Source organism: Curcuma longa, chromosome 11 (genome assembly GCF_044706935.1).
Source record: "Curcuma longa cultivar G26 ecotype Majalengka, Jawa Barat chromosome 11, ITB_CL_G26_1.1, whole genome shotgun sequence".
Classification (NCBI taxonomy): Eukaryota; Viridiplantae; Streptophyta; class Magnoliopsida; order Zingiberales; family Zingiberaceae; genus Curcuma; species Curcuma longa.
In genome coordinates, this window is record NC_133871.1 from 29627377 (window position 1) to 29654780 (window position 27404).

The 27404-nt window shown below is 37.6% G+C and overlaps 1 protein-coding gene across 1 annotated transcript; it reads left to right on the plus strand.

Annotated features, from left to right (window-relative positions):
- The first annotated feature begins 3641 nt into the window (after nucleotides 1-3641).
- Nucleotides 3642-26991, plus strand: LOC141838292 (uncharacterized). The gene is made up of 10 exons (XM_074725728.1): nucleotides 3642-5348; nucleotides 5421-5500; nucleotides 8028-8215; nucleotides 11133-12039; nucleotides 12125-12252; nucleotides 23415-23474; nucleotides 23554-23604; nucleotides 23690-23760; nucleotides 24076-24227; nucleotides 24327-26991. The coding sequence occupies exons 1-10, from the start codon at nucleotides 3736-3738 to the stop codon at nucleotides 26960-26962; spliced, it is 5886 nt and encodes a 1961-aa protein (XP_074581829.1). The 5' UTR covers nucleotides 3642-3735; the 3' UTR covers nucleotides 26963-26991.
- Nucleotides 26992-27404: the final 413 nt, after the last annotated feature.

Here is a 27404-nt window from a genome sequence, read left to right on the forward strand (position 1 = left end):
AACTCCACGCCGCAGACTGGCCCGCCGGCGCGCATGATGGCCGCCGTGCGCCCGCTGCCGCCGCACCGCGGGGCCCACAGCTGCACGGTGCCGTCGTCAGAGCCGGAGGCGCCAAGGTTGCCGCGGGCGGAGTAGTCCACGCTCCAGACGCGGCGGGCGCCGTGCTCGTCGTGCTCCGTGTGGAGAAAAATGTAATTTTCCTTTCCTTCCTCGCTTTCCGCCCGATTTGGGAGGGATTGTTTTTGAGGGAAAAAGTATCAACAGATGTATTATATTTCTTTCCTCTCGTCAAAATTGATAAAAGTAAACAGTAGATGGATAATTACTGAGGAAAATTTTCCTCAGTTTTCCTTTCCGCACCTCCAAGTAAACGGACCATTAATCCCATTCAGTACAGATAAGGAATGAACGTAATGCGGTGTGCCATAAGATTGATAAACATACGGATAATTACAAGGTCAATTAAGTTAAAATAATCAATTGGATTGATGAAAATCTATATATATATAAAAACAGAGTTGTCTGTCCAAAAATTTCCCGCCTAAACATTATTTATAGACATATTTAACTATATGGAAACAAACTTACACCCATCGAGGATCGCAAAAATCTTTCATACAATTAATATTTATCTATACGGAAACAATTTAAGGAACCTAATTTTTGGGACCTAATACAGCTACACTCAACTCTTTAGTTTCAATCAAATCTTTTATTATGAAAATAATAAATTATATATGCAGTGAACCTAATTTAAGAAAGATGTCATGAATTTGTGTATTTTGTATACAATTAATATTTATCTATATGAAAATAATTAATCATATATGCAGTGAACTTAATTTAAGAAAGATGTCTTGAATCTCTGTATTTTACATATTAATGATTTTTTACAACTCGAACGGACATACATTTTATTTTTAATTAAGTTATGAAAATGTAACCTTAGTTAATGTATTTAAATAATTATGTATTACATATCAATTATTATTATTTTTTACCAGATATAGAAATATTTATCTTATGAATTATCATTATACTTGAAGCTGCTTTAGTTACGGCTTTAGGTACTTATCTAGCTACTGCAGCTGGGGAGGGGATGCTAGTAGGGGTGCTACTGTAGCGAGTGAGTCCACTGTGCCAGTTACTGGTGCCAGGGATGCGGCTGGTAAAGTTGATGTTGAAGTTGATAGGGGTGCTCCCACGAGTAGGGCTGCTGTTCAACGGGCCACTCGTACTGCTTTTATATACGGGATGCTCTTGCTTATATTGAGTTAAACCAGTAGTACGCTAGTAAGTTGCTCCTAACACAAATAGTATGATTTTTTAATTCAATAAAGTATTTATTTTTCATTTTTGTCTGATTTAAATGATTTGAGTTATATCTAAAACTTATATATGGTAAAGATTACCATATTTGATTGTAAAATATCATTTAATGTTGCAAAGCTAATAAAATATTATTAATAATTGAAATGACCTTAATTAAAGATTACCATATAAATTAAAAAATGAAGATTCATTGATATTATTCAATTTTGATATTTATGACATTGAAGAGATTTTGAAAATCGTGAAAAGATTAGTGCTCTCTTTGATTGTTGATACTTTCCATCTTTTACAATATTAATTAAAAATTCATCTTAGAATTTAAATGATATTGATATCGTTAGACTTAATTTGTGTAACACTCCATGATTTAAGTTACACAAATTAAATATTACCACCTTTGAAATATCACATATTCCAAAGTTTCAAGGTCCTACCTTAAATTATATTTAATGTCATCAATAAAATTACCATCTTTTCGATTTAAACTTTTCAAATTCCTCTTCAATACACTCTATAAATTAAGACTGTAACATCTTTACTCACTCACTTTAGATTGAAATAAAAAAATGGCTCCTCTGTTTAATCTTATCCGAGAGGTTAACCGTTCGAAAATGCAGTGGGCGTTGAAACTCCGATTAGTTCGTTGTTACGATCTACCTACATATGGAAACAATGGAGATTTTAGCTTGGAGTGTGTCTTTCGTGATAAAGAGGTTGTATATATATTTTTTACGTATATATTTGATTATTGTTCAAAAATATAAATATTTACTCTTTCTAAATATTTATAGGGTGAACGCATACATGGAACAATAAAACGTCCGATCATGTAGAAAGTGAAACCCATTCTATTAGAAGGTCATGTATTTGTCATAAAAAATATCATTGTTGCAGAGAATCGAATGAAGTATAAGACAACAACAAACAAATACAAGATCAATTTTATTGCAAAAACTCATGTATGCGAAATTTTTGATGATACATTTCCATCGATGATGTATGAATTCAAGTCTTTTAGTGAACTGAAGGAGACAGATTCTGTTAATGAGAACATACTTTTTGGTAAGTTAATTTATTTTTTTATTTCATGATTAATTGATCGAACATTTTATCTTATAGCTTAAATTTTTTTTTGAGATGTCATTGACAAAATGGTTGCACGAGAATCGCCTCAAAGTAAAGAATTTGGTGGCCGCCTTACAAAACTTCTTGATTTTATCTTAGAAGATTCGGAGTAAGTATTGTTTTATTATTCTTTTAATTTATGGAAAGACTTTGTCAATGACATTATGACATATTACATCTAATATTTTAATTATTTATTCAAACGCTCATACTTACTAATTTTAATTATTAATTATATAAAAAAAAATATCCCGTGCATTGCACGGGTGAAATACTAGTTAAATTAAAAATCCAGTTCGATTAATTTAAATTTTTAATTTTTTTTAAAAAATATTGATTATTTCGATCAAATTGATTCGATCTCAATTTAAAATTTTTGATTTTATTAAACAAGTTCATAATTTTGTAAATCATGACCCCTTCCTTTTCGAGTTCCGATTGAATCACAAGTTTGATTATTTCAATTTTTAATCGATTTAATTGATATTGTATAAGTTAGATTTATTCAATTTTTATAGAAAATTCGATAACAAAACTAATTTATTTAATTTTAATTTAAATGGTTGGATCGATTCCAATATGTGTACCGAACCATTATATCTCATCTAGTAAGAAATTATGAACAGACGATCTTTTCAAATCAGGTATAAAAAATAAAAATCTATCAAGCGGTCTTACAATTATCTATGAAAAAGTAAATTAAAAAGTTTCAATTGACGAAGGAAGGTATTATCACAGCTTCATCAAAATTAGAACTCTTATCCTCTTCAATAATTCAGCTTGATGATAATCAATTCAGCGCGGTCACTCCTAGCAAGAAGAGAGATAGTTCGGGATATAACTGAGTTGGTTACGATGGAACAGAATTATAGAAAAAGAGAGAGTTTCATGATCAATTATAGTTTTTCAATTTAACTTTTTTTTTACTGTTGTGAAACCTATGAAGAGGTCTTTTTGCAGGAGAAGAAGAAGAGATGGATCGATAAACGTGACGAGCATGAGGACGGTGAACAATCGCGTGTTAAACATAAAACCATCCAAAACCGTCCATCCTACTTTTCAGTTTCATCCGAGCCGTCCATTCACTAGCCTCCAGCACCTCAATCGAACGCGAGCCACGAGCTCGCGACAAATTGCGTTAAACCCCCTCGCTTCTTCTTTCCGTCGTTCCAGTCCACCGAGTGGAAATCGTGCGAAGACGAGGAGGGTTCCTGCTCGAACTGCGACAGTTAGGGTTTTTTTTCCTTCAAACCCTAGGTTTGGATCATCCAATGATCCATGGATGAAGTAGTAGGAGAAGGCGCTTCAGTCCTAACCGAGCCCCATCCACCGGGCGAGGAGCGCACGCAGCTGGATGCCGTCGATGTCGGCCTAACTCAGTTTGACCAGGCGGACCGCAGAGGCGAAGCGGATTTTTCTCCCGTTGATAAAGGCTCCTCCTCATTGTCGTTCCCCTCCGGCTTTGATGCGGGCGCTCCGGATCTTCTCGAAGCGTCGGAGCCCCTAGCCGATGCCAGTTCCGCCTGTGGTGACGGCACCAATGGTGGGCGGGTGGAGGTGATCGATGTGGATGACACGGAAAATCCTCAGTGTGAGCAGGCGACTGGTTGTATGACTGGGTTATCGGTGCCTCAGGTCTCTGTTGCTCCCCTATCTAGTGGAGGAACTGAGAAAGCTATCGCCTGTGAGGTTGATTCTTCCAATATTGCTGTGGTTGATGCTGATACACTCCCAGAGGAGGGGAAGGCGGATAGCAACCATATTCTGCAATGCCAGCAGGTGAAGAACGATGAGCAAGTAGGCATTTTGACGCCTCAGGGCCCACCGGATGTTACCAATTGTGATTTTGATGGCGGTAATCCAAACATCCCTGTCTCCGAGGATGATATAATCATTTCCATCCATGGTGCTGCTTCTGCTGTTTCTTCAGATATGGAAGTGTCAAAGCTGGAGGTCGATGCCGCTACAATTTCACAACATTGCAAGGACGGTCTCCAGGGAGAAGCAATGCATTGTCAAGGAGCTTCTGCTGTTTTTTCCTTCAGTTCTGATGGTGTAAAATTTTCAGCTTTTGAAAGTGACAATGGTATTAGTGCCATAGGCAATGTTGATGTTGTGGAAGAAGCAGTTCTAAAAACGGAAGTGGATAGTTTCCCAGTGTCTGAATGGCAGCAAGGGAAGGAGGAGGATAGTATTAAGGAGGAGATTTTGGTGCCTCAGAGCTCTTATTCCATGTCTTCCTCTGGTTTTGATGGTGGTCTTTTGAACTGTGATGCCTTTGAGATTGCCAATGTTCCCACCACTGCAGTTGGTGATAATGATGTTCACTTAGCAGCGTTGAAGGTGGATGTTGATACTGCACCAATTGTCGAAGGCAAGCAAGTCCCCTGTGAAGAATCTGATGTTTTGATGCACGTGTCATCCATCTCTGAGAGTGCACCTGAGAAAGTAGGGTCATGTGAGCCTGTTACTGTTGCTATGCCAGGTGATGATGATGCTATGAAAGTGGATATGGCATTTACAGATATTGATAAACTGGATAATCGGACACTTCCCATATGTGAACAGACGGTGAATGTTGTGGTGGCTGATATTTCAATGTCCAAAGTCTCATCTTCTGAGTTTCCTTTTGATTCTGACCATGGACTTCAGGACATTTCTGTACTTGAGCCTGATATGACCACCATTTCACATAACAGTGCTGATGCTGTGGATGATGAAGCAATGCAGATGGATGCAGATGATACGGCTACTATCTTGCAAAGAGGTGGACGGAGGAAGAGGGGCCGACCATCAAAGACTCAATTTGTTAGAACGTCAAGGCAGAAAGCAGCTGAAGAGGTGTGCTTTATTTGCTTTGATGGAGGTGATCTTGTGGTTTGTGATCGTAGGTCAGTATAGCTCATTTTCCATTTTTTATTTCCTTTTTGTTTTGTTTTATATTTTTCTTTTTGGATATGTAGGGGTTGTCCGAAGGTGTACCATCCTTCATGTGTCAATCGAGACGAGGCTTTCTTCCGTGCAAAGGGTCGTTGGACATGTGGTATGTTTCTTTGCACCATTTAATTTTTCACATATGTTTCTTTTCTTTTTGTGTGAGCTAGGATATTTTTATTGGTCATGGAATTTGAATGTGTCATATATTTTAATGACTGAATCATAATTTCATATATATTACACTAGTTTATATTGAACCTTAAAGAGTGTATTTTTGGTGCATATTTTATGTTAGCTACTATTGGTATGATAAATATACCTTAACTAAAAAAGAATATTTTAGTGAGTGCCCAATAATACAGAGCAGCTTGGTTGGTAAATTTGGATCCACTTTTTATTCCTTGATAATGGTTTAGCTATCCATTGTCTATTTTAGAAGAGCTTATTAGGAAAAATATTTGGTGTTGTAGGTCAACCAAATGTTCCCATAAAGTCAGAAGCTATCCCTACCCGAGGATGCATGGATTGGCCCCTTCTTAGATCTTCAAGGGTTATCCATCATGTTGATTGGTTATACTTGTTCAATTAAGTGACGAATGTGTAAATTTGTTTTGGACAAAGAAATTTTTCATTGAGATATTGACTAACTTATGTTGACCTTGTTAATTAATTTTTCACATTGAAAAGTTTTCTTATTTCTTATTTCAGGTTTGCCAGCTTGATGAATTACATCCATGATGTTGATTAACATATATGTTCAGATTCTTAAGTAATTTACTTTTTTATGGTCAAGCCTCAGGGGCCATTCAACTTGACAGTTCTTTCATTGATTGGTTTTGTTAATTGATGACTTATGGAATAATCAATCGTGAAGGGAGAAAATAGATTTATTGGTAATGCGGTTTGAAAAATTAGATTACTAACAGTAGCTGGGTATGCTAAGGATGAACAATCACTTGGCACTTGGAAATTACACGAAAGAAAGAGACCAACATATAGGGAATAGTATGACATGGATAAAACCATAGATATATGTAAATTTGTTGCACATACTATAAATGCTCTGCAGAAAATCTATATTTCTTAGTTTTAACGTGTGAAAGATTATACTAAAAGCTCGCTAGATGACGTGAAAGTATGCTCATGTGTGTTAAGTGTACTATGGTGGAAAAGGTCCATCTAACTAATTACAAATAGTTGGACTTCATAAATTACTATTAATAGCAAGTCAAATATCCAATATCAACCACATGCATACATGATGAACCACAACACCTAAAACTATGAACTGTAACCATTGGTGGTTGATTGAATGGATCATAATATCTTTCTCGCTATTGAGTTTTATGTGAGGCTATATCGCAAGTAATATTGTGGTCTTTTAAATCACTTATATGCTAAACAAAGCCTTCAGTGGTCTTCCTTCATTCTCTTACGCTTTCAATTCTAATTTGTTCAACTCATCTCACTTTAGAATCTAATCATCTTTGAGCATGTCCCTACCACCTCAATTTATTTTTCTCAGATTTATCTTTTGTATTTCTAAATAATTAAATTTGTTATTTTATATATTTTTAGTAACCTTCATATCATCCAAGGATATCTATCAGATGATTAAATTTGATATGAATGATTGATATCAGAATCTTTCATTTTTTAGTCTAAGGCGCATACTATGACTTCACTCGGCTCTAAAAACCCTTCTCCCTAATCTTAAAAATATTGATGTTTTCATGATTCGCTTTGTCCCATCTCTGTGTAATTAGACACTGACAAAGATAAGTTCAGATGCTATGAGAGTCACATGGAGCTATCCGCTCATCTGAAAAATTGAAATGTTTGTATATATGGACACAACATGAATATGACATGCAATTTAATTCTGTTCTGCATGATTAGTGAGATTTTATCACAAGCTTCCAAAGATTTAACAGCACCACTTAATTTAATAGTATTTTTATCATCAAGACAAACTCAAGAGGGTAAAAAGTCTTGTATTTGGAAAAGCAATCAAAATTTTTGACTAAGAGCAAAAGCAAAGAATTCATGTCTAATTTGTTGGCTGCATAATCATGAATGTACCTGACAAATTACTGAGAGTTTTATATTCTCTCTTTTAAGATAAGGATATGTTTGCACTATTACCTAATGCATCTCTCTTCTTGCCATTCATGAGGCACAATGACTTCATATGGCTAAATCATTCTCTTGCAATTGATTCCTAGTGAATGAAAATTTTCCAAGTATGTTGCTTGATGATGTTCATGGCTCGACTGATTTAATGGTTGGTGATAAAATGTGTTTTGTATGACTGTTACAGAATGGCATATCTATTAATTTGTGAATTGAAAGGAATTAGGAATGGGTATTGCGGTGTTCTAAAATTGTCTGCTGAGGATAGTAAGCCTTTGGAGAAATTTTGAATTTGAATTTTGTCTGCAATGAGCAAGTGATTGCACAAATTTGCCGAGCAGATCCTAGGAGAAAAAACAGTGTCATTTCTTAAGAACCTATAGTTTATAAACAAGAGCTATTTTTTAATGTTTGAATATTTCTTTTCTTGCTTAAGAATGATTTTCAGTTTCATATGCAGTGTCACTTTTCTAATTTATTCAATTGAATTGGAATTCTAGGTTGGCATCTATGTAGCATCTGTGAGAGAACTGCTCGCTACATGTGCTTTTCCTGCACATACTCTTTATGTAAAGGGTGCATTAAAGAATCTGGATTTATTTGCCTTAGAGAAAATAAAGGGTTCTGTGAAGCTTGCATGAGCACTGTGATGCTGATAGAGACAAAGGAATATGGGAATGGACAAATGGTTTGTTGTGTTTTCTTATCCTTCTAATTCCCCCCAATTACTTTTTGACAGCAGTCTGTACAGGAACTCAATATTCAAGTCTCAACTCATTCATGTAACTTGGTATTTGAAGATTTTTTTTTTTTTAACTCAACTAGTTTGTTATGCTATCTTCATAATGACATTATGCTGAAAAAACCCTTGAAATTTCCTGTATGCATTTTCCTTTCATCTCTCTCTCTTCCTTTCTCTAACATTCTCTATCCCCATCAGGTAAACACAGCGTTAGGAAATAATCTAATTGGTTGCAAACTTGCACCCTTTTGTACTTGCTAGCTATTTTATTTGTTGTCTACATTTGTTGGACAAAGGTTGCATAGTTAAAATGGAGAAGGGCTCATATTCTCTTGTCTGATTGTTATATGCTCCTTAACAAAGTAAAAAAGCAAGTGCTGTCTACTCTCTATTTGGTGATTGTATAGTGCATATGTATCATGCAAGAACATACATAGGTGGATATGCCTTATTATTAAAAATATATAATTTAACATTATTTTCACTTATATGTATGTTCACGTAGCAGTTAAAGCGTAGTCAGAGTAATAAATCCATAGAAAAAGGTAATTTATGCTTAAATGACGATTAACAAAATGTAAATAGGATCTAAAACTTTAATGTGTATATTGAACAACTTGTTTTAATTCATCAAATAACTAATCTTTCTTTGGTACCACATGTTTCCCAGTTAAGAAATTTGCACACTTTGAATAAATAAAACTTAACCTTGATTGGTGATCTTCTTCTTATCTACTTCATTCTTAAAGATATTATGTTGTGATGAAATGATGAACAAGCTTGATATAGGTAAGTCAGTTGAAGACGAAAGCAATATGCGGCAACATATGTATATACAAGCATATGTGTTGGGTGAGGTTGCATATCCTAATAAATGTTCAAATGCATGAATTAATCAACCTAAGCAATCTATATAAAAGAAAATTCTACATCTGTCACATAGAATATCTAATTAATCAACCAAGAAATTCACACCTAGTAGAACAAATATATGCATATGCAAATTCAAATGCTTATGACTATTAAGTGTTTAGGACTTAAAAATTATAGATTGTTTATAAAAAAGATTGACAAGTGCTTTGTCTAGGTAGACGTCATTATCAAATTCCTCTTCTTCACATTTTTTTACTCTTTCTGCTACATTAGGTCTTGAGGTTAGTTTATTGATACCATCTTTTATTTGATTGGATTTGATTCAATAAATTTGTTTTAGATTTGTGTGGACTTAATGCATATGTAGCTCTTGCTGATCCATCTATTCCGTGTATTGAGCATTGCCACATATTTGGATCATATAACAATTGGATATGCACTGCAAACCTCAAGTATACCACTTGTGCGATGGCATAGAAGGATTTTTAGAAAAGAGAGATAAAATGAATCAATTGGAGTTGCAACTTTTGAGGAATAAAGTAATTGTAACCTTTGAGTTAAAAGAGGTCTAATTGATTGAAGAATTGCAAATTTTGTATCTTTATATATAGCCCAATGGAATGCTAAGATCGAAATAACAACTCAAATGATTTTGTTTATTTCCAAAATCCAAAATAGTTATTAAACTGTGGGTCTTGTGAAATGATATAGTGTGAGAATAGTTATAAAGGAGTAGTACTCACTGATTTTCTAAATGTGGTTCCTCTTTTCTTACTCGAATAAGGCAGAAAATATGCATTTATGTTTTGTTAGCTAAATCATGTAATCTTGTTGGTTTTTCTTAGCCAAATATTTACTAACGAGTAATAAACAGAATTAACTAGAAAATATCTTGTTAGTTTTCTTGGTGTATGGTATTTGTATATGACATTGTGGTAATTGATAAGAGTGTAATTATTAAATAAGATGCTTCATCATGGAGAAAATTTTTAGTAACTAAATGCTTTAAGATAAGTAAAACAATGATTTAATATGTGCACTTTTGGATAACAAGAAAGAATTGATGGGATAGATAAGATAGATGTACATGAAATTTGTGCAAGTAAGAGTTTTTGATATTTGGATCTATTATTAAAATAAGAGGAGATATTGATGAGGATATTATTAATAGGATAAAAGAATGAGTTGTGAAAATTTTGAGAAGCTTTTGGAGTCTTATGTTATCATATGTTCCTCATAGGCTAAAAGGAAACTTTTATATAATTGCTATATGATCCACCTCAGATTGGAGTGATGAGCTGTTAGGAACATATACAAAAAGTTAATGTTAGTTGAGATGAGAACACTAAGATGGATGCATGAAGTTACTAAAAAGAATAAATTTAAAAATGTCAGTATTTGACAACAGTAGGTATAGTTTTAATAGACAATCAAATGAGAGAGAATATGTTAAATGGTATGGATATGTTTAAAGATGTTTGGTAGGTTTTATAGTGTGAATTTAAATCTTAGTGTCGAAGGTGCAAAGTTAGAGAGACCATAAAAACAAGTCAATATTACTTAATGTAATAAAAAATGACTTAGTTATTTTGGACAGTGGGATAAAATACAACTTGATGATGAATAGACTTGCACAATGTGTCTTCTTCTTCGGTTTCTTTTCAGGAGTCTTCTTTCATTTTTTGTAAACTCAGTATCAAGGAACTATGACAGTACTTAAACCTTGACTACGATGCTATGATGTTATTTGATGCATGGCAGTCAAGCACTTCTGTTAGGTACACCATTGTATTACATTCCTTTTTGTTATAGTGTTTCCTCTGATGATATTGCTCGTTATTCTTTTGGTATTATAGCATAATGATTTTCAAATTGTTGTATTGTGTGTGTCTGAATCATTTCGTTTGTGTTTACTATAGTTACATATATCCCCTTCATCGCCTATGTTATAGTGTTTCCTCTGATGATATTACTTTTTTGGTCTAAGCAGATCACAGTTGATTTTGATGATAGAAGTAGTTTTGAATATTTGTTCAAGGACTACTATTTAGCTCTGAAAGCGAAGTTGTCATTGACATTAGATGAGTTGATGAGTTCTAGAAATCCAATCAAGAGATCTGATGTTGCCACACTAACTAATTGTTCTGGTAATTTGCGTAATCCTAAAGAACAGCAGGTGGCATTTTCAGACAGCTCTTCAGATCATAAAGAAAGAACTTCTAGGAGGAAAATTAGCAAAAAATCTAAGAAATTTATTGATGACAGAGGGTCAGTAAAAGGAGATTATGTTAGTACATCTGTCTCCAGGAAATCTGAGTGGGCTACGGATGAACTTTTGGAGTTTGTAGCACATATGAGAAATGGTGATACATCTGCTTTATCCCAGTTTGATGTTCAGGCTCTGTTGCTTGACTACATAAAAAAACATAATCTTCGCGATCGCCGTCGGAAAAGTCAGATTGTTTGTGATTCAAGGCTTGGAAATCTTTTTGGGAAGGAGCGTGTCGGGCATTTTGAAATGCTAAAACTTCTCGAGTCACATTTTCTCATAAAAGAGGTAACGGCACTAGATAGCGAAGACAAGCAAGGAGGTGTAGTAGATCCTGACTCTGACCCAACAAATGCTAAAGCAAATAATGATCCATCCACAAAGTTAACTCTTGATAAGAGACGCAAGGCTCAGAAAAAGGTGGAGGATAAGGAACTTCTAAACAATCTTGATGATTATGCAGCAATAGATGTTCACAACATTAGCTTAATGTATCTGCGTCGTAATTTAATGGAGGACTTGATTGACGATGATGAATTTGAGGAGAAAGCAATTGGATCCTTTGTAAGAATAAGGATTTCTGGGCTGGGACAACGGCAAGACATGTACCGGTTGGTCCAAGTTATTGGTAGGCTTTACTTGTTACTTAGTATTGGTAGATATATATTCTTACATCAGTTCATTAATTTGTGCTCCCTGTATTTTCTGTTCAGGTTCAGGCAAAGCTACAGAACAATACAAAAGCGGAAAGGGGACAACTGATGTAACACTTGAGATACTAAATTTAAACAAGAAGGAGATTATTACAATTGATATCATCTCAAATCAGGAGTTTACCGAGGTAAACTTTTCTCTTTACATAGTTCTTCTTGCTGATGTTCTGTCAATTGTTTTTTGCATGAAGGGGTTTTTCAGTTTCTTATTATTCAATACATATGTAAAACTTGTGCGAGTATTGATGTTGTGGGTATGGTTTTCTCATGTTATGAACCTTTTATACAGTAGAAAGTGCTAATTTCAACTTTGACTCATTGCCAATATGTAAGCTGGCGCCCAAAAAAACATTTTCTGATTCTTTATTGCCTATCTTTCGACAAGTTGTATTGATGCAATTTGAAGGTGTAAGAACAACTGGAGACCAAAAAATCTATTGAGTGATTTATCTGTATATTTATAAAAGATGTATTATTGCATAAAATTCAATGGAGGGATAAAATCCATGTAGTTGGGCCCCAAAATAGTCAGGAACAGAGTTTGCTGATTACTTGACTTCCTATCATTATGACAAGGAATAAAATGGAATCTTATGACACTTTGTTTCACAATAACTTGCAAATAAAATTTAGTTTTTTTGCACCAAGGGCTCACCTTGTATTTTGTGATTTTTTTTCTTTGCTCTTTCATGATTGCCAAAATCAGCATCAGCATCAGCATCAAGGTTACATGGTCAAAGAATCAAGTAATGGCCGTATTGAAACAGAAGGATTGGTGAAATCGGCATTATGAAATATTAAAAGAATAGATAACCAAATAGTTTCATACATGATAATATGAGATAACAGATGATGATCAATAACCCTTTTTATTGGTGTCAGTTGATTTTGACAACTATGAAGCTCGTTCTCAAATGATCATCACATCTCAAGAAATTTCAATGCCTATCTTTAAGACCAGAGGAATAAATAGACTTGCTTTCTTGGATCTTAATTTTGTAGACATGTAATATCCTATCTTCATTATCCTGATATCTTGCTCTAACATTTTTATCGGTTCTATGGACACATAATGTCCTGCCATTTGTTATGTTGATATCTTACCTAACTTGTTTATCCATTCTATTCCCTCTTGTCTAACCAAGTTTTGACCTGATGACTTACAATTGGTGTTATTGATCTCTATTATTTGAACTTGGCATTCCTCCATCAGTCAATAGTTTTTGATTATTTAAATCTTGCTATGGTGAGGTACTGGTTTCTGAATCGCTGTGATTGACGTTGGATCGGAAGTTTAAACTCTTTCTCTCTGTTAATACTATCATCAGGAGACACACCACTAGCTATCACTGGTTACTTCGTGCACATACAGTTTGTGTCGAGAGACAAAAGCAGTGGCACCCACACTACCATATTTGTAGATTTCAAGTATATCCAGCCGCCATATTCGCTTCTCTATAAGTATGGGTACACCTCACCTGATATTTCCGAACTGCCTCCCGAATCCTGAGAACCAGATTCCGAAGTTCCCAACTACAAGTGGATGCCTCAATAATATGAATTGCCGCCAACGAATCAGATTCTAGCCATATAGGAAGAAAGTTATTTGCTACACACAATTCCAACCCTTTCCACATTGCAAACAATTCGGCCCTAATGTTGGAGCCGACTCCTATAACTCCATGCATTGCCTTAATAACCTGGCCATCATGGTCTCTTATAAGAAAACCATAAGAAGACATCCCTGGGTTCCCTTTTGAACAGCCATCCGAATTAAGCTTATAAGTGCCCACTGCAGGTTTATGCCACCTAACCACCGATATAGTATTTACCGTTCTAAGCTGAATCTCTAGGCCAAAAATCGAAGCCACCGTAGAAAATCCCTTCCAGTGCAAGCCTTTTATTAAACCTGCAGACATACCAAAGACCACATACTGAATAATTTTCCCAATAATTTGTTGAGCCGACCAAATAATATCACGATGCTTAGCATCATTACGAGCCACCCATAGAAACCAAAGGATCAGAAAAGGAAAAGTCTCTCGGATATGTCCTTGCTTCAGCCATCTGTCTCCAACCCTCCATTTTTTAATATTAGTGAAGTCATTAACACGAAACCAATGAGCAAAGTAAACCCATACCTCCATAGCTACCTGACAATGAAAAAAGAGGTGCTCCCATGACTCCACCTCCCCACAATTTTGACACTTAGATGCCAAACTTACTCCCCGTTTCTGTAAAATTGAATCCACAGGTAATCTATTCAATAGAAATCGCCACCTAAAAATTAAAATTTTAGGAACCAGTAGTTTACTCCAGATTGCCGCCCCCATGCTCAAAGTCTGACGACGATCTCGAATACAATTCCATGCAGACTTCATAGAGAATAATCCCTTAGGTGATGACTTCCAAATCATCATAGAACATTCTCCCCGCTGAACATCACATTCGGCCACCTCCTCTGCCGCAACTATTGGCAAAATAGCCCTCAACTTGTCTATGTTCCAGCCTTCCTCCTCCCTAAAATCCGAAACTAGAGCCTCTTGATTCCCAACAATATCACAAGAGCGAAATAAAGGTTCTCTATCAAGCCACCCATCGTACCAAAAGCTTAACCAGCCATCACCAATTTTCCAACCTATTTTACTTTCCGCCAAAGCTCGCATCTTCACCATTCTTTTCCAACACGGAGAAGAGCTCCCTTTGAGGGGAACAACCACTGGAGAAGTCGCACCACAATATTGTTTCAAGAGATATCTTGCTCAAAGGGTATTCTGTGCCGGGAACCTGAACCACAACTTCAAGGAGACCGCGGTTGAAACCTCCATTAGCCTTCTCACACCCAAACCTCCTTCTAATTTCGGTGTACAAATAGTGGCCCAAGAAATCCAGTGAGCTTTCCCTTTTGAAGCCGAAGATCTCCAGAAAAAATTCGCACATATCATCTCTAATTGTTGTAGCACTGACTTGGGGGGTAGTAGCACCTGTAACAAATAAATAGGGAGTGAACTCAATACGCTTTGAATCAAAAGCAATCTACCTCCATGAGAAAGCCGTGATATATTCCAACCCATCAGCTTCTTCCTCGCCTTCTCCAGTAAGGGCTGGAAATAAATTGCTTTCCTATTCCCAGAAAAAATAGGAACCCCCAAATACAATATAGGTCCGACTCCTTCTCTAAAATCAGACACCATCGAGATTTGCGATTTTCTGTCAGCAGAGATTCGATTCGCAGGGTAAAAAGAGCTCTTTGAAATGTTTATAAGTTGTCCTGAACATATCATATAGGAATTCAAGAAAGCCATAATTTTTTTAACACAATTAATGGAGTCATTCATGAATATCATAACATCATCCGCATATGCTAAATGAGATACTCTGAAATCACAACCAGTAGCAAAAAAACATCTGAGGAAATCTGCTAAACAAGTTATCCAGACCTCTAGAAAGAAATTCTGCCGCAATAATAAATAAGAGTGGAGAAATATGATCCCCTTGGCGAAGCCCTCTCTTTGAATGGAAAAAGCCCGATAATTGTCCATTAATGCGTACCGAGAACCAACAATCAACAATACATCTTCTCATAATATTAATCACTGCTTCTGTAAATCCAAAAGCCCCCATAATCTGGAACAAGAAGTCCCACTGGATTCTATCATATGCCTTGGTCATATCAAGCTTCAAAATTAAGTTGTCACCTCGAACATGATAATTCAACTTATGATATAACTCTTGGGCCATTATCCGAAATTATTCTTCCTGCCACAAATCCACTCTGCATAGGAGAAATAATTTTATCCAAAATCTTACTCAACCTGTTAGCAATCAATTTGGAGATGATCTTATTCGATACATTGCATAAGCTAATAGGTCGAAAGTCCTGCCACCTTTGGGCATTATCAATTTTGGGAATAAGCACAATCGTAGTAGCGACCCTACCACGTGGAAGTGAGCCCCCCTGAAAGAAATCCAAAACTGCATCATAGACATCAAGTTTAATAATCTCCCAGCATGCCACATAAAATGCTACAGAGAAACCATCTGGCCCCGCAGCACTATCTGCACACATACCCCAAACCACCTGCTTAACTTCCTCAATAGTAGGCGTGGCTGATAAAACTAAATTCTCCTCAGTGCTAATCAATCTTGGAATATGTTCCATGCTTGCTGTATTTAGTTCAACATCATCTTCAGACAATAACTTCTCAAAGAACTCAACACCTGAGGCTTTGATTAACTCAGGGTTCTCTATACAAACACCATCCTCCCAAATTCAAAAAATTCGACCAGCCAACCTCCTTTTCTGAACTAAATGATGAAAGAATTTAGTGTTCCTATCACCCTCTCTCATCCACCTAACTGCTGCTTTTTGTTTCAAAAAATCCTCTTCCATGTGTAGGGCTTTTTGTAAGAATGTCTGAGACTTGGCCATTTGAATTTTATTTTCAACTGTCGGATCCGCATCAAAGTTCCTTTCAGCAATAGCAAACTCGGCCTCAGCCACCTGAACCTTCTCATGAATATTCCCAAATACCTCTGCATTCCACCACTTTAGGTGATTCTTCAACCGCTTTAATTTGAGCTATAATTTCTGCATTCCGAAACCATGACAAGGGAGCATCCAATTCAAACGAACAGTAAGGAGAAAACCATCATGCTTTATCCACATCTTTGAAACCGGAAGGAGGATTTAGGAAGCACAAAAGTAGGAAAAGATAATAAAAGCGGGCAGTGATCAGATGTAGCTCTGCTCAAATGTTCCACCTTAACACCAAAGTCTTTAGCACTCCAAGAAGGAGACAACAGGACCCTATCCAATCTCTTCCACACTCTATTATTAGTCCATGTGTAAGCGTCACCCACAAAACCAGCATCTAATAATCCAGTCATCATTATGAAATTGTTAAAGTCTCTAACAACACCCGGCTTTGACAAGACTCCCGCCGAATGTTCATTAGGACCCGTAATGACATTAAAGTCTCCCCCAACCATCCACAGATCATCCAAGAGTGGTCTAGCATCTAATAATTTTTCCCACAACCCCTTCCTTTCAATACTATCACATTTAGCATATACCACAGTGACAAATAAGCAAGTAGGAAAAAGATGAGAGCTCAACTTTACATGAAGAAACTGATCATGATCTAAAAGCACAGAGCATTCAATATTTTGATCACATAGAAACCAAATCTTTCCAGAACAGTTTGACACAGCAAAATCAAAACCCAATCTCCTAGTAATGAAACTCCCATCAAGAGAGATAAAAGGTTCCAATATTCTCATGAAATTTATTCGATGCATCTTTTTTAATAAAGCAAAAGTCGGATTTACCAATTCATATGTTCAATTTGAGGGGGTTCAAAGATCCCTCTTGAAGCTGAAGGTAGAATAATGTTAGGGGACTAGGGAATAATGCTACTGTTCGACGTTTGCTTTATTTGAATCCACACAAGATGCATCGAAAAATTAGGAGTTGACTTGAAGATCCGAAGAGGAACTCCCCCAATGTACCAAATTCCCCGGGTCCAGATTCTGGCCATGTCTTCGCTTGTTGTTAGATGCATGAAAATGTAACCCGAACGAAGAAATCTGATATTGTAGAAACCAGAAAGTCCCAAATTTCGAAATGCTTGAAGAACAATCTGTTGTCTTGGCCTCATACTAGAGAACTTGCCAATCAAAGCAAAACGGAACGGTTCAGCCATACCCGCGACCTCCTCATCAGTGTAGAAAATTCCTGGCTTGTCATTGTAGATTGTGGCAGGCTTGAAATCATCACCCACATCTTTAAGGGTTTTCTTAGAGGCTCGGGGCGAGGTGGGTCGAAGTGTCGCCGCATAGGAAGCGGGGCGAGCACGATCCGCATCAGGCGTGTTGCGCGAGGAGCCCCCTGCACCGTCAGAGCAGTCATCGAGAGGGGAGGGAAGTGTAAGAGGTCCGACGCCAGGGGAACAGGGCCGCCAACGGCGAGCGCTGTGGGCGGAGCATGATCGGCGGCCAACGCCGCGTGAGGAAAGTAAGAATCGCCTTGCCGAGAGAGAGAGGAAATAGGGTTTCCTCTTCTTCTAAGTTTTAAATGTATGGCCTCATATGGAATGTTAGGGGACTAGGGAATAATGCTACTGTTCGACGTTTGCTTTATTTGAAAAAGATACATCGAATAAATTTCATGAGAATATTGGAACCTTTTATCTCTCTTGATGGGAGTTTCATTACTAGGAGATTGGGTTTTGATTTTGCTGTGTCAAACTGTTCTGGAAAGATTTGGTTTCTATGTGATCAAAATATTGAATGCTCTGTGCTTTTAGATCATGATCAGTTTCTTCATGTAAAGTTGAGCTCTCATCTTTTTCCTACTTGCTTATTTGTCACTGTGGTATATGCTAAATGTGATAGTATTGAAAGGAAGGGGCTGTGGGAAAAATTATTAGATGCTAGACCACTCTTGGATGATCTGTGGATGGTTGGGGGAGACTTTAATGTCATTACGGGTCCTAATGAACATTCGGCGGGAGTCTTGTCAAAGCCGGGTGTTGTTAGAGACTTTAACAATTTCATAATGATGACTGGATTATTAGATGCTGGTTTTGTGGGTGACGCTTACACATGGACTAATAATAGAGTGTGGAAGAGATTGGATAGGGTCCTGTTGTCTCCTTCTTGGAGTGCTAAAGACTTTGGTGTTAAGGTGGAACATTTGAGCAGAGCTACATCTGATCACTGCCCGCTTTTATTATCTTTTCCTACTTTTGTGCTTCCTAAATCCTCCTTCCGGTTTCAAAAGATGTGGATAAAGCATGATGGTTTTCTCCTTACTGTTCGTTTGAATTGGATGCTCCCTTGTCATGGTTTCGGAATGCAGAAATTACAGCTCAAATTAAAGCGGTTGAAGAATCACCTAAAGTGGTGGAATGCAGAGGTATTTGGGAATATTCATGAGAAGGTTCAGGTGGCTGAGGCCGAGTTTGCTATTGCTGAAAGAAACTTTGATGCGGATCCGACAGTTGAAAATAAAATTCAAATGGCCAAGTCTCAGACATTCTTACAAAAAGCCCTACACATGGAAGAGGATTTTTGGAAACAAAAAGCAGCAGTTAGGTGGATGAGAGAGGGTGATAGGAACACTAAATTCTTTCATCATTTAGTTCAGAAAAGGAGGTTGGCTGGTCGAATTTTTCGAATTTGGGAGGATGGTGTTTGTATAGAGAACCCTGAGTTAATCAAAGCCTCAGGTGTTGAGTTCTTTGAGAAGTTATTGTCTGAAGATGATGTTGAACTAAATACAGCAAGCATGGAACATATTCCAAGATTGATTAGCACTGAGGAGAATTTAGTTTTATCAGCCACGCCTACTATTGAGGAAGTTAAGCAGGTGGTTTGGGGTATGTGTGCAGATAGTGCTGCGGGGCCAGATGGTTTCTCTGTAGCATTTTATGTGGCATGCTGGGAGATTATTAAACTTGATGTCTATGATGCAGTTTTGGATTTCTTTCAGGGGGGCTCACTTCCACGTGGTAGGGTGGCTACTACGATTGTGCTTATTCCCAAAATTGATAATGCCCAAAGGTGGCAAGACTTTCGACCTATTAGCTTATGCAATGTATCGAATAAGATCATCTCCAAATTGATTGCTAACAGGTTGAGTAAGATTTTGGATAAAATTATTTCTCCTATGCAGAGTGGATTTGTGGCAGGAAGAATAATTTCGGATAATGTCTTAATGCCCAAGAGTTATATCATAAGTTGAATTATCATGTTCGAGGTGACAACTTAATTTTGAAGCTTGATATGGCCAAGGCATATGATAGAATCCAGTGGGACTTCTTGTTCCAGATTATGGGGGCTTTTGGATTTACAGAAGCAGTGATTAATATTATGAGAAGATGTATTGTTGATTGTTGGTTCTCGGTACGCATTAATGGACAATTATCGGATTTTTTCCATTCAAAGAGAGGGTTTCGCCAAGGGGATCCTATTTCTCCACTCTTATTTATTATTGCGGCAGAATTTCTTTCTAGAGGTCTGGATAACTTGTTTAGCAGATTTCCTCAGATGTTTTTTGCTACTGGTTGTGATTTCAGAGTATCTCATTTAGCATATGCGGATGATGTTATGATATTCATGAATGACTCCATTAATTGTGTTAAAAAAATTATGGCTTTCTTGAATTCCTATATGATATGTTCGGGACAACTTATAAACATTTCAAAGAGCTCTTTTTACCCTGCGAATCGAATCTCTGCTGACAGAAAATCGCAAATCTCGATGGTGTCTGATTTTAGAGAAGGAGTCGGACCTATATTGTATTTGGGGGTTCCTATTTTTTCTGGGAATAGGAAAGCAATTTATTTCCAGCCCTTACTGGAGAAGGCGAGGAAGAAGCTGATGGGTTGGAATATATCACGGCTTTCTCATGGAGGTAGATTGCTTTTGATTCAAAAGCGTATTGAGTTCACTCCCTATTTATTTGTTACAGGTGCTACTACCCCCCAAGTCAGTGCTACAACAATTAGAGATGATATGTGCGAATTTTTTCTGGGGATCTTCGGCTTCAAAAGGGAAAGCTCACTGGATTTCTTGGGCCACTATTTGTACACCGAAATTAGAAGGAGGTTTGGGTGTGAGAAGGCTAATGGAGGTTTCAACCGCGATCTCCTTGAAGTTGTGGTTCAGGTTCCGGGCACAGAATACCCTTTGGGCAAGATATCTCTTGAAACAATATTGTGGTGCGACTTCTCCAGTGGTTGTTCCCCTCAAAGGGAGCTCTTCTCCGTGTTGGAAAAGAATGGTGAAGATGCGAGCTTTGGCGGAAAGTAAAATAGGTTGGAAAATTGGTGATGGCTGGTTAAGCTTTTGGTACGATGGGTGGCTTGATAGAGGACATTTATTTCGCTCTTGTGATATTGTTGGGAATCAAGAGGCTCTAGTTTCGGATTTTAGGGAGGAGGAAGGCTGGAACGTAGACAAGTTGAGGGTTGTTTTGCCAATAGTTGCGGCAGAGGAGGTGGCCGAATGTGATGTTCAGCGGGGAGAATGTTCTATGATGATTTGGAAGTCATCACCTAAGGGATTATTCTCTATGAAGTCTGCATGGAATTGTATTCGAGATCGTCGTCAGACTTTGAGCATGGGGGCGGCAATCTGGAGTAAACTACTGGTTCCTAAAATTTCAATTTTTGGGTGACGATTTCTATTGAATAGATTACCTGTGGATTCAATTTTACAGAAACGGGGAGTAAGTTTGGCATCTAAGTGTCAAAATTGTGGGGAGGTGGAGTCATGGGAGCACCTCTTTTTTCATTGTCAGGTAGCTATGGAGGTATGGGTTTACTTTGCTCATTGGTTTCGTGTTAATGACTTCACTAATATTAAAAAATGGAGGGTTGGAGACAGATGGCTGAAGCAAGGACATATCCGAGAGGCTTTTCCTTTTCTGATCCTTTGGTTTCTATGGGTGGCTCGTAATGATGCTAAGCATCGTGATATTATTTGGTCGGCTCAACAAATTATTGGGAAAATTGTTCAGTATGTGGTCTTTGGTATGTCTGCAGGTTTAATAAAAGGCTTGCACTGGAAGGGATTTTCTACGGTGGCTTCGATTTTTGGCCTAGAGATTCAGCTTAGAACGGTAAATACTATATCGGTGGTTAGGTGGCATAAACCTGCAGTGGACACTTATAAGCTTAATTCGGATGGCTGTTCAAAAGGGAACCCAGGGATGTCTTCTTATGGTTTTCTTATAAGAGACCATGATGGCCAGGTTATTAAGGCAATGCATGGAGTTATAGGAGTCGGCTCCAACATTAGGGCCGAATTGTTTGCAATGTGGAAAGGGTTGGAATTGTGTGTAGCAAATAACTTTCTTCCTATATGGCTAGAATCTGATTCGTTGGCGGCAATTCATATTATTGAGGCATCCACTTGTAGTTGGGAACTTCGGAATCTGGTTCTCAGGATTCGGGAGGCAGTTCGGAAATATCAGGTGAGGTGTACCCATACTTATAGAGAAGCGAATATGGCGGCTGATTATTTAGCAAATAAAGCTTTTGTTTTTGATGGGGATCGACTTCTGGATGGCAATTCTATTGATAGGGAGTTGTTTGGGATTTGCAAATTGGATAGATTGGGTCTTCCTTATATACGGTGTTCTTCAAAGCCTGGTTAGCTGTGGGTGTGCTGCATGTTGCTGTTGGATGGGTGCTAAGGATCTTGTGAATGGGCAGGAGGTTGAGATGCAAGTCAATGGAGGGCTCTTGTGGATAATCTCTTATGGATGGTGCTGCTATGTGAGACTTGGTGCAGAGTTGGGATTTCTATTGTTGAAGACTTGGTGGGCAAACTTCTTGTGCAAAGCTGTAAAGTAGGCAGAATTTGCATTTGTACAGTTAATATAGTTTGAGCTTGCAATGTAAAGCATTTGGAGTGTCAGTCATGTAATAAGTCGTGCTAGAAGGTAAGATTTGGTCCCCCTTCTAGTATGCGTTTTCTTCAAAAAATCTTTTTTCTTCAAAAAAAAAAGAAAGTATATCCTATTCCTGGTTTAAGCAATCTTGAGTACAATTCACCACAAAATATATTTAATTTGGACCCAATTGAAGTCAAATAAAGCCCAAATTAAACAAAACCATAATTCCCAAATTATTTTCTAAATTGTTTGATTAAAAATATTATTGTTATTAATTAAATTAATAATAAGAATGACTTAACCTTATGTTTCCTTAGGTTCTGATATAATTTATTTGGAATTATATGTTAAGTTTTGTCATGCCCTCATACTTGTTCTCATAATCCAGATTCTTTTCTATTTAGTATTTGCAATCCTCCTTATATAAAATCATGTATTGAACACCTAAATCCATACTTGTGTCAAATACTGGTATTTAAATGTGTGCAACAGAGCTAGTTACATTGTTTGGTTTTTAAATGCCCATGATTTATTTTAGAGTTGGAATCATACCAACTTTTTCTTCACAGTAACAATTGAACAGTGACTTGCACCACAGAAATACTTAATCTTTTTTTTTCACATTTTGAAATTTATATCAATATGCATCTTGCAAACATGTGATCATGAATACTCTCATAAGACAAAACTTGATGAGCTTTCTCTTTGAAGGGTTTTATCCTTTATTCATATTAAGTTTAGTAGCTCTTGGGAATCCTTAATGGCCCTATAATAGTTGGCTTATCTACTATGCCTCTTTTGAGTTATTATATAAAAGGCAAATAAGTTACTATTTGACTGGACATTATGTTGTCTGTCATGCCTGATAAGATCATGTTCTTGTAGGAGGAATGCAAACGCTTAAGACAGAGCATTAAATGTGGGTTTATTGGACGACCAACAGTGGTATAACTCTGTTTGGTTATCATTGTATTATTAGATTTCAAACAGAATAAATGTCATGGTTTTTGTTTTCATCATTTAGGGAGAAGTTCTGGAGAAGGCAATGTCTCTCCAACATGTAAGAGTAAATGATGTAAGTATCTTCCTCAGAACTTCTTTTTTTTCATTTTTTCCCCCTTTTTTCTGGAATGCTACAAACATTTTTAATGTTTATTCAGTGGTTGGAAAGTGAGAAATCGAGGCTTGGTCATCTTCGTGATCGTGCTAGTGAAAAAGGCCACCGGAAAGAATATCCTTTTGCTGCAAACTAATCTTATCAGGAAATATATCTTCTAAACCCTGCTGCTTATCAGAATAGTAATAGCTTTCCTAGTTTTTTGAATCACCGAATGGATCCACATATCTGGGCTGGTCAGGCTGGTCCAGGTGCAGGAAAGAAATTGCCGAATTGGGCAGAATGCAATTGAATCCCAAGATCATTGGCACACTTCACTGCTAATTTGATTTTTTTTTTCTTTTTTTCATATTGATGCCACCTATTGTCTGATCATAGTAACTCTATATTAACAATGTGTATATTGCTACCACCTTAATTTTCCTCCACGCTTAGAGAATGTGTGGAGAAGCTGCAACTGTTGAACACACCTGAAGAGCAAGACCGCAGGCTGAATGAAGCCCCTGATATACACACTGACCCACATATGGACCCAGATTTTGAGTCTGCAGAGGAAGAAGAGTCAGATGTGGGAAAGCATGGTATAGTACAACTTGGCAGTTCATATTTTTTATCTCAAACCTCATATCATTTTTTTTCTTTTGCTATTTACAATTATAAATTGATTGTTGAGCATGCAGATTTCTATGACAAATTGAGAGAATCTTCTTTCACTAGGAATGGGAGGGAGGTAAAGTCTCCTGGGAAAGGAGGTTCAACCGAAAACTGGAGTAGTTTCCGGAAAAACTCAAACATTTGGGAGTCAAACAGAAGTACTCAAATTCAAGTTAGGCCTTTGGCAGATTCCTTTTCTGGGAGACGTGTTGATGCAACTGACTTTTCCTTGAACCAGTCTAATGACACGCACCAGCTAGTTTCTGAGGCTCCAAAAAATTTACTTACAAGTGCATCAGATGGCAGTCTGTACAATGAGAAACATCTTTCAATGGAGCAATCTGAGGGTCCACATGGTAATCACAAGGCATCTTTCCCAGTTGGGAATGTAATGAAATCAAACACAAGTGAATCAGAAAAGATTTGGCATTATAAAGATCCATCTGCAAGAATCCAAGGACCATTTTCAATGTCTCAATTGCGCAAGTGGAGTACGACTGGATACTTCCCTCCTAATTTGATGATTTGGAGAACTTCTGATAAGCCAGAGGACTCTATCACGTTGACTGATGCAATGGCAGGGAAATTTGAGAAAGACTTGCCAGAGTGGGAACCTCCTTCTAAGAACACTGAGAACTTGGTTGATGTTTCACCTACTCCATTTAGTGCGGAAGGAAAGTCAGAAGGTGTTCAGAGAGGAAGCAAGGAAAATACACAAAAGGTGAAGCCTTCTTCCTGGTCATCTACAAACATGGATGCCCCTTCCAGCACATCACCAAATGATGCCAATATTAGCATTGGACAAGGAAAAAACAAGCCAATTGAGTCACAGCCTAATAGTCAGTACTATGTAAATTCTCAATTCAATAGGTACTCTACAAGCAATCAATTATCCAGTACCATTACAAAAATCTCACTAAATGACTCGTATCAGTTGAGAAATGATTCTTCCGATGTGCCTACTCCAACTTCACAACCTAGCAGCCAAGGCTGGTCAAATGCCCAAGGTTTTGCAAATAAACATATGGCACCTAATGTTTCTGTCCATGACATGGCTTCAGGTTGGGTTACTCCTAAAGGAGGCATGGAGGAGATAGTGTCTTTAAGAAATACAACAAATTCATTAACAGAACTTGGCTCAGCCACCCCACAGTTTGTGCCTGATCAAGCTGTTGTTCGAGATGGTGGAAAATATCTTCCTGCTGCATCTGTTCAGGAACCTGAAATGAAGAGGCCCCAGACCCAGGAAGGAGCAGCAAGTGAGACAAGTTTTTCTGACCATGATCAAAATCACCCTGGGAAGCATTCACTGACAACACAAGGTAGATCATCCAATGGTATTGGACCAACTAATGATCCTGTTGCCTGTGCTCAAATTGTAACTTCACAAAAGTTTGAAACACCTGATGTCAGTACACCCTCAGCCGATGCAGCTAGAAAATTATTTGTTCAAACAAATGCTTCAGAGTCTATCTTAGCTCAGAGATCACAAGCTTCTGCAGCTCCAAATTCTGAGCGTATGAATCCCACAAACTTTGAAATTCCGATACACATGAGCATCACTAATAATCAAATGCCATCATCAAACATGCCACCTTATGGTTGGAGCTTTGCTCCTGATTCTGCTGCAGCTAGCAATGATAATATCCAATTGCTCTGTTCTAATGGTTCTAACCCACCATCTTCTCAGTTTGGATCAAATGCCAGTGTCGTATCTGTAAAACCAACACAGATGGGATTTGTTAATGGATCTAATATTCAAAACACAACTTTTCCGGCGGCTTCACAAAACCCAAGCACAAATCCAGGTTCTACACAAGGAACTGGAAGTTGGACTCCAGTGCCTCAGGGAAACATGAACATTGGCTGGGGAATGGTAGCTCAGAACAATATGAATATGCCTTGGGGACAGACTACTCAAACACTTGCAGATTTTAACATGGGTTTGGGAGTACAAAATCAGGTAAATCCTATGGTGAACCCTGGTTGGGTTGCACCGGCACCAGCAAACACAAATATGAATGCAGGTTGGGTAGCCCCAGCAATGGGTAACACAAATCAAACTCCTGGATGGGGAGCTCAATTGCAGGGAAATTTTCCCGTGAATCCTGTTTGGGCTATGTTTATGCCAGGACAGCCAAACCCTAGCCCTGGCTGGGTAGCTCCACTACAGCCAAACACATGCCACACTATGGAAACATCTGCACCAGCCATGAACATGAATCCGGCTTGGGGACCAGGACAAGGAAATATTAAGCCTTCAATGAATCCACCAGTTGGAAATCCTCAGAGCTTTAGTAGTCAACCACCCCAGGTGAATCCACCAGTTGGAAATCCTCATAGCTTTAGCAGTCAACAACCCCAGGCCGGAGACAGACGTACAGACCAGGGTGACAACCCAAGGGCCAATGACTCGAGACAACCGAATCCGAGGTCATCATGGAACAGGATGCAGCCCGGAGGATCATCAGCTCCCCAAGAGGAAACGCAGGCGTATGCAGGTATCATGAAATGGGGCACTGCAAGAAGGGAGCATCATGTAACTATTTCCATTCATGATTTCAGAAAGAATCTAAAGCATCTTTATCTTGTTTTGTTTTCTTTAGGCCTATTTCTGTATGCATTTAAGCTGTATTTTGTGGTGCATGTAAAATTTCGATGAAGTTGAAAGATCTAAAAAGTTGTCACCCATTACTACCCTCTACTTGATGAATGCTCTGATCGCCCAAGTAGCCCCAACTACACATGCTGAAGAGTCGTGAGCATTGGATCTTTTAGCAGTGTCAGTGTTTGGAAACTTTGCTCAGGAATTATGTTGGATTTTTTAGAACTGGATTCCAGTTTAATGTTTGGGTTAAAATGAAGTCAATCATACGGTGTGACTAGGATCTGATCATGTTCTTGGCTCCTTCAGGGCGTTTGTATTCGTCAATTGCACTGTTTAACTGATAAATTTGGAGGTATTGCAGGTTTGAAACATTGAGTTCATATTAGTTTTAAAATGTCTTATTCGTTGGAGATTAGCAAAACCTTCTCCGATCAGCTGCATACCTTTTAGGTCAATTTTCCTCGAACACCTCCTACTGAAAAATTGGCATGGGTTC

Excerpts from the sequence above, each read along its gene's own strand:
- LOC141838292 (XM_074725728.1), top strand. The coding sequence starts at position 3,736 with ATGGATGAAGTAGTAGGAGAAGGCGCTTCAGTCCTAACCGAGCCCCAT. Across the intron at positions 5,349-5,420 it reads CTTGTGGTTTGTGATCGTAG|GGGTTGTCCGAAGGTGTACC; the intron begins GTCAGTATAGCT and ends TTGGATATGTAG. Across the intron at positions 23,605-23,689 it reads AACATGTAAGAGTAAATGAT|TGGTTGGAAAGTGAGAAATC; the intron begins GTAAGTATCTTC and ends ATGTTTATTCAG.